Source organism: Ascidiella aspersa, chromosome 1 (genome assembly GCF_963924565.1).
Source record: "Ascidiella aspersa chromosome 1, kaAscAspe10.2, whole genome shotgun sequence".
Lineage (NCBI taxonomy): Eukaryota > Metazoa > Chordata > Ascidiacea > Phlebobranchia > Ascidiidae > Ascidiella > Ascidiella aspersa.
Window position 1 is genome coordinate 30,176,235 of NC_139447.1, and position 12,355 is coordinate 30,188,589.

At 38.6% G+C, this 12,355-nt stretch overlaps 1 protein-coding gene across 1 annotated transcript; it reads right to left on the reverse strand.

The window, feature by feature from the left end:
• Window positions 1-5,425: 5,425 nt before the first annotated feature.
• Window positions 5,426-11,782, reverse strand: LOC146169699 (basal body-orientation factor 1-like). The gene is made up of 12 exons (XM_083389162.1): window positions 11,666-11,782; window positions 11,469-11,597; window positions 11,183-11,306; window positions 10,787-10,852; window positions 10,076-10,285; window positions 9,387-9,548; window positions 8,744-8,926; window positions 8,327-8,452; window positions 7,772-7,872; window positions 7,104-7,256; window positions 6,096-6,269; window positions 5,426-5,687 (listed from the first exon to the last, which is right to left on the reverse strand). Exons 1-12 carry the CDS (start codon window positions 11,728-11,730, stop codon window positions 5,561-5,563), a joined length of 1,620 nt encoding a protein of 539 aa, XP_083245288.1. The 5' UTR covers window positions 11,731-11,782; the 3' UTR covers window positions 5,426-5,560.
• Between the last annotated feature and the right edge of the window lie 573 nt (window positions 11,783-12,355).

The window sequence follows — 12,355 nt, forward strand, 5'->3', positions numbered from 1 at the left end:
TCACTTACTTATTTTGAACAAATGACTTGGGTTGAAATAAAGTGTTGTCATTAAGCATTTTTTTTTCTAAATCTGAGTTATTTATTTCAGTTTGTGCACATAAAATAATTATTTAATTGAGTTATGACAGGGACTTAATTTGGAATTGACTTGCTGTTTATCCAAAAAGACTTGCCTCGTACTTAAGTTATTTAACAATTGATTGGACTTGACTTGTTTTTATAAAATATTGACTGGGACTTATGTCATTTTCAGAGGACTTGTTACAACACTGTGAGTAGACTACACCATTGGTAAGACTAGCACTTACATTTTTCACGAGCTCCTGTATCACTGCGACACCGACCGCCTCCATAATTATAAAGGCCATACCAGCACAGTAGAACGACCAGCCGTACTCAACCCCGGACGTTTTTCCCTTGCTCGGCCTGTCGTTGCTCGAAATAAAGATGATAATTCCTAGAACGTCGGTTAGGCCTTAAAAAATATATTTTTTGTAAGTTTTATTGCATTTTTACGAAACCGAGTGCCGTTTGAGGTATTAGTCACTAACACTAATAGCCTAACTAATTAGTGTATTGAAAGTTAGCATTCTTACGTAGAATTTTCAAAAGTAGGGTATGTATACTCAACTCTTTTTTATAAAGGATTTACGTTCCAGGATTTTCATAAACTATATATGCGGATTATTATGTTTCGGGGCAAGGTCGGTAAAAAGTTAACCTAAAGGAAAGAAACTTTATTTTTAATCCTTTTATTTGAAAAACATGCTACCAAAGGTACAAAAAGGTAAAAAATGCGCAAAAAATCAATCGCTAGCCGTCGAGCCGTCGTGGACGGAGAATGACTTTAGATATTAATTTTGCTCCCATGCGCACAATGCAATATAAATAAATCGATTACGCAAGGTTAGCAAAGGCTTTTTTCACTACTCATAACAAGCCCAATGCCGGGGGACCGCCTTTTTATCTAGCCTTGCGAATCACGTTATGACAACCGATTACCCGTTTTCTGTAGAGGCCTTGTTTGCAGCGCCACGCAAACGTAAACAGATTAAAGATTCGACGCGAGTTTTTTTTTTTTGTATCCAAACTTATGTAACAAAATCGTATCTGCTTTTTTGTATGTGAAAAAATGTTCAAAAAAATGTTCGTTCATTTTTGCCTTTAACACAATTGCTTTGAGCAAAACAAGTCGCTTAAAAGTGGTTTCTCTATTAAAACACAAAAAAAGAGTACCGGCCCCTTTGAAGCATAAGAATTTGAGGTTGTAGTAAGACATAATAAGAATACCAAAGCCCATGCGAAAGGTTTCATTATGAACGTTTTGAATATTTTTTTTCCAGTACAGGCCTCATTTATTACAAAGAAATATCTGTAAATATTAGATGTAAATAATGCACAATACGTCAAAAAAATCTGCTAGAGCGCTAAGCGTCACAATAAGCTGGCCGTAAAATTAACGCATAGCGTGTAACTCGTGTCAATCGCACCGAAATGTTGCAATAAAGCAACTACCCTGACTTAAAAAAAAATGCACTGACCGGATACCACGAGGTTGACGCCAGCAGCCAGCTTCAGCACGTGGCTCCTGGCGCTCCAGACTTGTGACGAAACGAGAAAGACGCAGCCGAGGAAGGCGAGGAAGACGCTTCCGATCGGGAAGACGTTGATGTTGCGCAGGACGGCTGGAAAATGTCGTGTTGGGGCGTTTTGGTCAATGCAGGATAAGCTTAGCTTCTCGAAGTGCGTTTAAGTGGTATCAAGAAGCTGTTTGGGCTGATAACTGTTTTAGCGAGGCAATAGTGTCCGAGCTAATCTTCGCGGCACACAAGGCTCAAATATTACTTTTTGAAATAAGATTAGAATTCTAGGTTTAGGAATTAGTTAGCATACATGGGCTACAATTTTTTTAACTACCTATGGTAGAAGTGACCGGACAAACTTAGCAGCGGATTATAGGATACCATGTTGCAATTGAAATTCTTGTTGGTGGATCTAAAATCTGACGTAAAGTTGTTTAACGCCTATCGGCCACAAAGTATTCTTTCCAGTAATTAAATGGATTTGAAGTTATCGCGCCATCAACAACAAACTACCTTATTACCCAATTAACTGCACTCATAAGCGATCGTCGGGTCTAACCAAGGTTCAAATCAAGAATAAAGGTAACCAAGTCGAAAAACATACCGATGACTAGCAGAGACGAAGTGGTTGCCTGGGCATCCCCAGACTGAGACGACGGCTGCAAGGATCTGCAAACTCCCACACAAGATCCTAAAAGAAATTCAGATACTGGCGGTTTAGTTTTAAAATGCCTTTAAGAAAACTATTTTACACTTGGACGTTTTAATACTTATCCTGCGACTATCCTGTCCGTTTAAGTTAAGTAATTTTATTTAGCCCAATAGGCGCTTTGCATATTGTGGCATGTTGCAATTTCTGTTAAGTAAACCTAAATAGCGTTATTTTACCTTAATTTAAATCTGTTTTATGCGCGTTTCGCTACGTATCCTTTTAAACTGAAACTTTTGCCAATTTAACCTAAATTAACGCAAACTTATAAATTGGTGACACCTAGTTTCAGCTGCCTATTTGCGCATGGGTTCGCAAAAGAACAACGATTGTTTTAAAGATAAACTGTAAGATATCATGTCTGACATCCGCCCTGTCTTAAAGGCAAAAAAATAGAAGAAAGAAACGGATACTGGGCGAAAAATTGGGGTTTCGATGAAAGCTTGCAGAATAACGGATGCGACAGGGCAGCAAAGGTTAAGAACCACATGATTTGAATAGAGAAAGCGAGTATAAACAGCCCACAATACCCTGATTGCAGCAAATCCTCCACAGTCCAGAGTGCGACTGGCGCTGCTTTCGAAGGATCTCGAAACCGTCGTCGCCCTCGGCGCGAGTTTTCACCGGCCAGACGGCTTGCTGTGTGAGCCAGTGATCCGTGAAGAGGGAGACTATTAGCATGAGGAAGGCCGCCACCGAAATGCCGGACAGCAGGTGATGCTGGAAAGTTTTAGCAAAATAGTGTTTGGCTTTGGAACGTAACGATTCGAAACCTAAAGTGATTTTGTCAGAATGCTAAACAGGCAACTGACCACACAAGGCTCAGGTCCATGCACAAAATTCAGCAATTTGTTAAAGAAAAACACAACAGCCTTCATTCAGTTTTGGATTGAAATCAACTTATTTTGCAAGGAATATTTCGTAACTTTCTAGTGGCCTAATTCGCTTTGGGACAAAAGAGGGTAACATTTTAGATATTTTTTATGCAAAGTTTAAGTGTGAAAATAACCGGTACAAAACAACAAACAAATTTATGCCCTACTCTTCGAATGTTATCCCATTTCGCGTATAGTCATTAAAAAATGGTTAAAAAATGTCTGGCGAAAAAATGTTACCTTGTGCCTTTTTTGTCCCCATAATTTGAAGTTTTTTTGCTCAACAGGAAATTACTAAAGGCAGCATTTACCTGATTAGTTTAACCTAACACTCAGCCAAACTCCCCAGTTAACTATGTCTATCGGCTATTCGTTTGTAAAGCACATAGACTACAAAACAACACAATATAGTAAAATCAACAGACATAAGTCTTCACCCGAGCGCATTGCATCTTCTTCCACGCTTCGCATTCCATGATGGGCGCTGCGACTTGCATGATTTCGCCGCGAATCCGCATTTATCGGGAATATCTCTAACCTTTTCGTTCGTAGCGCTGAGCAAGTTGTCACCATTTCCAGCAAAGAGCGATCAAACAGCGTCTACAGCAGCAACGTCTTTACAAATTCGACTGGATTTATTTCGACACACATACAGAAGCCTCTGAAAGCCAATGGGTTCCCCTGGGGTGGACAGTAGCGGTGCGAATCGATGCTCCGGCAGAATTGTCGTAAATTTAATGAGTTCTAGGCCAGAAGTAATGAAAGGAGCCAAGCGAAACGAGGGGCGATCCTTACTCCCCTCAAGGCCGTGTTATTAAAACACAAGCCGAAGAGGCAACGGGGTGAGACCTGCCGGCAACTTAATTATTACCTGGCCAGTGATTTGAATTTCTTACCGGGGCCAAATCAACGTTGACTACGGTCTGAGTAACCGGTGTGGACCAAACAAATCAAGAGATACAGACCGGTCACACATTAAAGGTCCGTTAGTGAGTCTCTCTGTTGTAACTCAAAACTAAATGAATGTTTAAGTTACATGGGAGAAGATTGTTTAAATCTCCGGACCTAAATACATTGCAAAAAGACACACAAAAAAAACGCTTCGCACACAAAAAATAAATGGTCTTTGAAGCAAATTGTATAGCCAAACAAAATCATTTTACAGATGAAAAAAGAGAAATATTTGCCTGGCTAGAAAATAAATTACCTTTTTAGTAGTTCGCCACAGGCAGTGCAACGAACATAACACCAGTAAACGGCAAAAAAACTAATGAACACATTCGTTTTTTTTTCTACTGCGTTAAACACCAATGCGCCCTTCTTTCTGATAAGCAGCAGAACCTACAACTTTTAATCAAATGTGTCTTCATAGCTTATTCAACTTTGAGTAAAAAAAAATCTTGGAAAAATAGCGTTCCTCACAATAATAAAGTAACCGACGGGGTAAATGAGCTATCAATCAAAATACCCACATCACCTGACAGGACAGAAAAAGTGTGCAAGCCATAGGTATTGGTGGCCTACTTTCCTACTTAAGATTAACTGCTAATTCGAAGTTAGCCTATAGTAGCCTATTAATTCTTTATCATCTAGTGCCGGTAACATTATTTTTCGCGTCGATATCTATTTTAGTTAATTGGCAACATCCTTATTTCTTAGTAACTTCATTGTTACATCATAACTGATATAATTTGCTACTCGTTTTTTTTTTTAAATAGAACCATTTTTTATATTGGGGGTAAATCTGATATTCATATTTGTTAAAAGGGTAAAATATACAAAAAAAGGTTAAGAACCCCTGCTATAGAGCAAGCTAACGATCGACAATTCAGATATGACCGGCAGCAAATTGAGGTTAGGATAAATTGCAACACAAGTATTGGCCAAGATTGAGCGGTAAGGGTGCCTTGGTTAGCGTAAGCGGGTTGGGAATTGAGTTTTCTGTGAATCTAGGGTAATATCGTAATAAAAATATCAAAGCCCACACAGAAGTAGGTATCATCTTGAACGTTTCGAATAACTCTTTATGTTGAAAATGAATAAGGAGTTATTCGAAACGTTCAAGATGATACCTACTTCTGTATGGGCTTTGATATTTTTATTACGTTTTACTACAACCTCCAACCACTATGCTCCATAGGGTAATATCGTTTCGCGGGGAAGTAATGTCGCCGGGGGTAAACGTGACGCACAGAAGCAACATCTGGCTTTTGAGGATATTTGTATTAGGTAAACAATGAAGCCCATCAATTTGCGATGACGCTGTTTTATTGAATCTCTACGCGACGACAAAAAATAGAGTTACTCTTGTCTATAAAAAAGTATGCTTCACATCAAAACGAAACGAGCGCTGGAAAAAGGAAGACGAAACGCAAAGGAAAAATACGCGATTTAACTCGCAGAGATGGAGGGCAGAGATACTCCTGACTGCTGCTGCGGCTGCTGTTGTGTTATAAAGGTGGTCGACTCCGGTTCTTTCGTGCTCTCTTCCGAAGGTCCTTCGATGGCCGTCTGGTCGCTAAACGTATAGTTTTTCTTAGAAATCTGAACCTGTGGCTTAAGTCATATAGGTTAGTGCAAAATGCCTCTGGAGATATTGTATATTGGGCTATCGCTCAAAAAAGCTTTAAATGAAAAACTTCACCTATTACGTTATAAATCTTGTGGAAAGCTAAACGATAGACACAGAAATTTTGGTTTTGGGATTATAAAGGGGTGTCATAAGTACTTCAGGTGTAACATTGCAGAATTTTTTTTTCAGCTTTCATGCGGCCCGCTGTCAAAAATAAATGCCCGATCCTGATATAGAGAGACCGTTAAAAAATGTTAAGAAACCATTTCCTTCCTTAAAAAAAAACAAAAAAAAAAACATAACGATAATTTTCCCGCACCAAACTACTTTTACGACTTTAAACGCCCAACCCACCTCGCTTGCTTGGCCTCCACGCTCAAGTGAGACTGGGGCGCCGACCTCGGGTTCTCGCGCGCCACCCTGTGGGCGCCCTTGACGCCGTTCATCTTGGCGAAGAGGAGCCGGAGCACCTTCTCCTTCTGCTCCCAGGTAAGATCGCGCACGTCCACCTTGGTGCCCAGGTTCTTCCTGTGAAAAAAACGAGCTTAGTGCAGTGCTATTCAACCTATGGTATGGTACGCGCTTGTGCGGACGAAAAATATTTTAATGCGAATGACAAACGTTGTGCGGATAAATGTGAAGATGAAAATGGTGCACATTATTATATTTCATAATGTTTAATACAGTAATTAAATAAGCTGGTGCGCCCACTTATGCTTTACAGGTACAGTAATAATATAGTCTCTCAGCGGTTCATTGCAGCTTGGGTTATACATTTTATATCGTTCAAGGCTTAGGCTCACGGTTTTAATACACAAACCCTTTCATTGTTATTTCACAAACAGGGAAAATGAAATGTTGCAAACTTAATGTGCTTGTTTCGTGCACGATTTGGATGAATTTTCTGTATGCCCAGACCTAGAATTTTAATTCGAAATATGCAAGCTGCAATTGGGACTAATGTTTGTGGCGTCCTTTACATCGGCCACACAAGCTAATAAGTGCAATATATGGAGGGCCGATTGAAGCAGCGCGAATTTTTTTTATTTATTTGAGTCACCATGACTCCATTTCAATGTGACAAAACAACCTATTAAAATATAAAGAAATTATTTTTTTGAATTGTAAGGTGGAGCTAACAAACTAAGAGGCCTGAAATGAGCAACGTTAAATAGTTCAACTAAGTCTTTAGACGTGAAAGCTGATTTTGTTTACCCCAAAACGTGCAAATTACCTCTTTAAAGCAACTTCTTGTGACAATGACAATACCAGTATACTTATTTCTCAAAACCAACGACAATCGGTATAATTTAAAAAGTAAGCAAAAAAACAATTTAACAGGATAAGAAAATGCCCGCTCACCAGTTCTCCGCCTCGCTGAGGTCGGCGAACACACTGTTGGTGCTCTTCTCGGCACGCTGGAACGTTCTGATCTTGGGAAACTCGGCCTGTCCGGCGTGGGCAGCCATCATCTTGCGGTTGTAGGCGTCCTGTGCCGCCTGAACGTACTGTGCCCTGCGAATAGCGTATCTTGTAATAGGGATAAACCGACCGAAAGACGCTGTAGGGATTTTGTGAGGCGGAAAAAAGATATTATACAAAATTGACCAGGAGATGATTTCTACTGTGTGCCTTGCCGAATGCCTATCTTGTTAGAGTGCAGATCGACCGACAAATTTAATTCTAATGGTTTGCGTTTGTTTGCTGCAAGGTAACAGAATAGTATTCTTTTTCGAAAACAGCTCTTTGGCAGATGTAAAACAAAATGGTAGAGGTAGAAACCTATTACTAGCATAAAAATGAGATAAATAATACTTAATCTAACTTCATGACAAAATTAACACAAAACGGGTTGACTTGACGAAACAACAAAACACGCCAATTAAAGCACCCAAATCATTTATCAAAAAAATGCCTTTGACTAATACAAACTTAAATCTAATTTAAACTAAACTGAATGGTTTGCCGAAAACAACTCATTAATAAGTATGATGTACATAGGTCGTTGCCAGTGTCGGTGTTTCCCCTACCTGTTTAGTGCGATCTCTGTGCGGACTTTTTCGAGTGCGTCGAGGAAAAATATCTCGAGTGTGGTTCTTTGCTCAACGATGTTCTTGGCGATCCTCTTTACCTGAACAATGACACATTATTAAGAGTTATATACAATCACACAGAAAGATCTATACACGCAAAGCATAGCCGTCAAACAAAACACAACGCAAAAATGGTTTCACCAGACTTGACCTCAATAACCGCTTTGCTTTGAATTTACTTTCTAACAAAGACTTCGTTACGCAGATTTTGGTATACAACGGTTCGTAGCAAGCATCTATTTTACATAGTAACTTTTATGATATGATTTGTAATTGTTAACGTTTAGTTTTAGATTTACGCTGTACAAAATAGGTTTAAAAATCAGAATTTCCGGTTAAGGTTGACCCAAACTACCTTTCTTATATAAAAAAAATTGCTTTTTAAACTAGGAATTTACAAATAACGACTAGAAAAGAAGAGTTGAGTCAATATTTTAAAAAAATACATGGCAATAAAGGATTTTTTTCCAGAACAGTGTTTGTTCGACTTACCTTGTTGGTTTCCTTATCCTTGAGCTGAAGTATGCGCTGGAGCCTCTTAATCTCGCCCTCACTCGCGGCCGTCTCAATGCGAGCCTTGTGTTCCACGATTTGCTTCTCTTCGCGAAATTCGCGCACCTGATCACAATACGCAACCAACAACAAAGCTGCGTTAGTGTCCACAATGCCACCGTATGACTTAAAACGTGGAAATTCCGCTGGATGATAAATCAGGTCAAAAGGCCCGTTATGCAAGTTTATCAATATTTTGGGGGGATTCGCTTTTAGACTTTGATTAGGACCAGAGTTGAACTGCGCACCGGCAGAAGTTTAACATGGTAGTGTAATTTTTGTTAGTGAATAGTAAGAGGCGAAATATTTACTCGTTAAATTTACTGCGCCATGAAAAAATGGCTACGGTACTCTCACCATGCTGCTGAGCGCCTTCTCCAGTTCCTCGACCTTTTCACGGAGCTCGCGGATGTCCTGTTTGTGGCGCTTCGACTCGGTCACCTTCTGCCGCAAGGTGATGTCGGCGAGCTCCTTCTGCGCGCGCAGGTCTTCCACCTCAACGGTGAGCTTGTTGCAGCTCGCCTGAAGCGTCTGACTCTCCTGTGGCACACAATTCAATAATTAGGTTTAAAGTGTTGTTTTTTCAGGTTTTTTAAAAGAACGTTAAGGACTCTTCCGTCCCCTTTTTAAAAGAAAGTGAAAATCGCCTAATTTAAAAAAGGTTTTCGTCTTGAAAGACACTTACTGGCTTCGTTTTACTGAACGCTTATGAAATTTACATGTCGTTAAAGTAGGCCTTTGTTTGACAAATCAAACGCATAAAATGGCCAAAAAGATCTTGTATAGAACAACCCAATTATTTGCTTTTAAGTATGAATAACAACGTTTTACCTTAATACAAAGATGAGTTCAAAGTTTGGAACCGTGATCTTTCTTAAAACGGTGCCATATGGCTTGGTGTCGATACCCTAAAAACTTTAGACTCTATTCGGCAATCGAATACCACAATTCACTCTAAGAATCTATTGCCAAAGCCTTTTATCTATATCAAAAGTGCTACCTTCACGTGGTAGCTCAGCGCTTCGTTGAGCCTGATATTCTCCTTGTAGACGGACCTGGTTGTCTCGTCCAGGTTGGCGATGGCCTCGGTGTGTGCTCTCTCCGCCAACTCGGCGATCTTTTGGCTCGCTTCGCGTTCAAGTCGCAACTTCTCCTCGAAAAACTGAAACCAAGCAATCAGATTTCAATAAAAAGCAATGTAAACCAACACTACAAGGTTAGTGAGGTTCTCAAGCCTGTACGAATCCCTCACTTGCGTCATCCCTCACTTGCGGACGTTCGTAATATAGGGCCGTAAATCTCTTTTTCAACTGATTTGGCTGCGTATCAAATATCATACTACTATAGAAAGAAAAGAACGTAGGGCGGTCAGTAAAACCTAGCTAACCGTCAGTGTTCGAAGGCCTGAACGTGAAGATCGTAACAAGCGAAGACAATCGTGATATTGATATGCTGGTTGCAATTTTAAAATACGGGCGAATTTATCGATTGTGTCTGTTCAGATGGGAAAATGGCGTTTTCAGAGAAACAATATCAGAAGGAATAAAGGAATCGGTATCTTTAAAAGTAAAACACGTATCCATGGAATAATCATGATAAGTTTTTACAGCCAAGCAATTCATAAAAAGCGCCCATGTTCCTACGGTCACACCGTTTCATAAAAAACCTAATCCGGCGCTTTTTCGATACCTTGTGCTCCATTTTCTGCAGCGTGTCCTTGTGCTCGTGGTTAGCGGCGTGCAAGCTCTCACGAATCTCATCGAGCTCGGCCTGCATCTGGGCTCGCTTGCGACGAAACTCTTTGACCAGCTTGAGCTCGGTCTGCATCAGCCGCACTTCGCCTGTTCGGTGCTCCAAACGGCCTTCTAGGTCCGACACCTGGTTGCTAAATTCCGCTATCTGTCGATTTAAAGGCAAATTTTTCCTATTTGATGTCTATATTTATCACGAATAATAGCAGCCGGGCGTGATCGGTGTACTACCGAGTGGAAAACATAGTTTGTTGGACACATTTCTTGAAATGTTAACTTATTAGTTTTAAATGAATATGTTAGTCTATTTTGTATCATATTCCTGGGTAAAAACATAAACAACAGCCATAAGTTTGTGGTTGCCGTTGCACAATTTTCTCATTTTATTTATTTTTTTACTTTTTACACATAATGTAATAGATGCTCTTGTAATATCCATTTTAAGGTTAATTTTTGAGGTTTGCTTAACAGATATACATGTTAACATTTCGTGTAAATACTTTTTGTGCGAATAAAGCAATCCATTTCAAGGGTTGAAATATTTTATTACAGTTCTTTTTCCTGGAACTCAACAAAGTAAGTTAACTCATCCATTTGTAATTGATTTTTAAAAAAGTAGCATTGCTGTAATAAAAAAAATCCAACATACAATGCCTTCTTTATCTTTTCGTGATTGCTTCTTTAGATCCAATATATCTTGCTGCAACTGTGAAATCTAAGCGCACAAGTATCAGTCAATTAACGCTTTCCAACAAATGTTATTCATTCGGAATTGTTTCACAGATGGTTTTACATGTCAATCAAAATAGACTTAGTGAATCGTTTAAAAATGACACAATTTATACCAAAACAATTTATACAGTAAAAAAATGTTTTATATAAAGATTGTAAATATTTTACTTAAAAAGGCAAAAGGTAATGAGAAATTATTTTGTTCAGGTTTAAAATCAAACCAATAAAGGGGTAGGTTAGAGAAATCTACATTAAATTGCTGCTGTTATAATATAAAAGCTGATAAAAGTATAAGAATAATCATAATGACTACCTGCTCATCTTTGTCCATGTCACCCTTTTTGAGAAATGTCACTACTTCAATTGTGTCTTTCTCTGTCTGATACAAGTTGTCATGCAGTTTTTCATTCTCAGATGCCATTCGTTTGCATGATTCCCTGTCATTAAATAAAGAACAATGCACATTTGAATAAAATATTTAAACCGAACAAAAATGGGTTCAAAACAAATTAGGAAATTTTAAAGTATTAAAAAGAGGAACAATATTGATCCTATGTAAATAATTTTTGAAAAAAAAATGTCGTTAAAAAAGCTCTTACCTGTAGTCAGCTCTTGATTTTTCAGTAACTTCAAGTCTGCTGCTCCAGAGTTTAGCGTTAGCCAAAGCCATTGACAGTTCCACATCTCTGTCTAACTTTGAAGACTTTCCTGCCTTTTTACCCTTTTTCCTTTAAAAATAGAATGACAGATTTAAGTGCTACTGGCAATAATTGTAACATTATATAACTTAGTTTACCCTTTGCCTCCTTTTCCACCTTTTCCTCCCTTTTTACCCTTCTTTCCTTTGCCTTTTTTAGGCATTTTATTACTTTAGGCTGCTAAAAGTTATTTTAAAGTAATATGGTCTTACCCTGCAACACAAAATGTAAGTTACATTTTTATAGCTAGAAAAGGTTCAAAGAAATGACTACAAAAAAAAGCAAACCATATTAATAACTTTCAACTTTTTAAACATATATCTTTTGAGCAGGAACATATATCTTTTATGCAGACAATCCCACAACAACTGTCAAAGTTTGGGATTAGGTGCATTCTAATCCTCAGTTGTGTTCACACATTTAGCAAAATCGCTTTGCCTGTACAACCCTAAATTTGGCGCTGCACACCCAATATCTTAGCATAAGGTGTCAAAAATGCAGACTGGACTTTATTATAGTCAGTATAGCAAATTGAAGTTATGCATTAAAGCAAAATTAAACAAAATAAAAGCATTCGGGCAAATGAGGGCGCTCGGTTAGAATCCTGCCAATTTTTGTATGGGGGTTTATATTGAACATTATTTGGGCTAAGGTGCAAGTTAGCCTTAGGGTTTGGATGGGTCATCAAACGTTATTATTATATTTATTTTCCCATATTATTTCTTGCTAAAAATTTCAATTTTGACAATTGGTTTCATTACTGTGAAAAAAATGGTAGGATGCTAGAC

Excerpts from the sequence above, each read along its gene's own strand:
- LOC146169699 (XM_083389162.1), bottom strand. The coding sequence starts at position 11,730 with ATGCCTAAAAAAGGCAAAGGAAAGAAGGGTAAAAAGGGAGGAAAAGGT. Across the intron at positions 11,307-11,468 it reads AAATCAAGAGCTGACTACAG|GGAATCATGCAAACGAATGG; the intron begins GTAAGAGCTTTT and ends ATTTAATGACAG. Across the intron at positions 5,688-6,095 it reads GTGGAGGCCAAGCAAGCGAG|CGACCAGACGGCCATCGAAG; the intron begins GTGGGTTGGGCG and ends CTATACGTTTAG.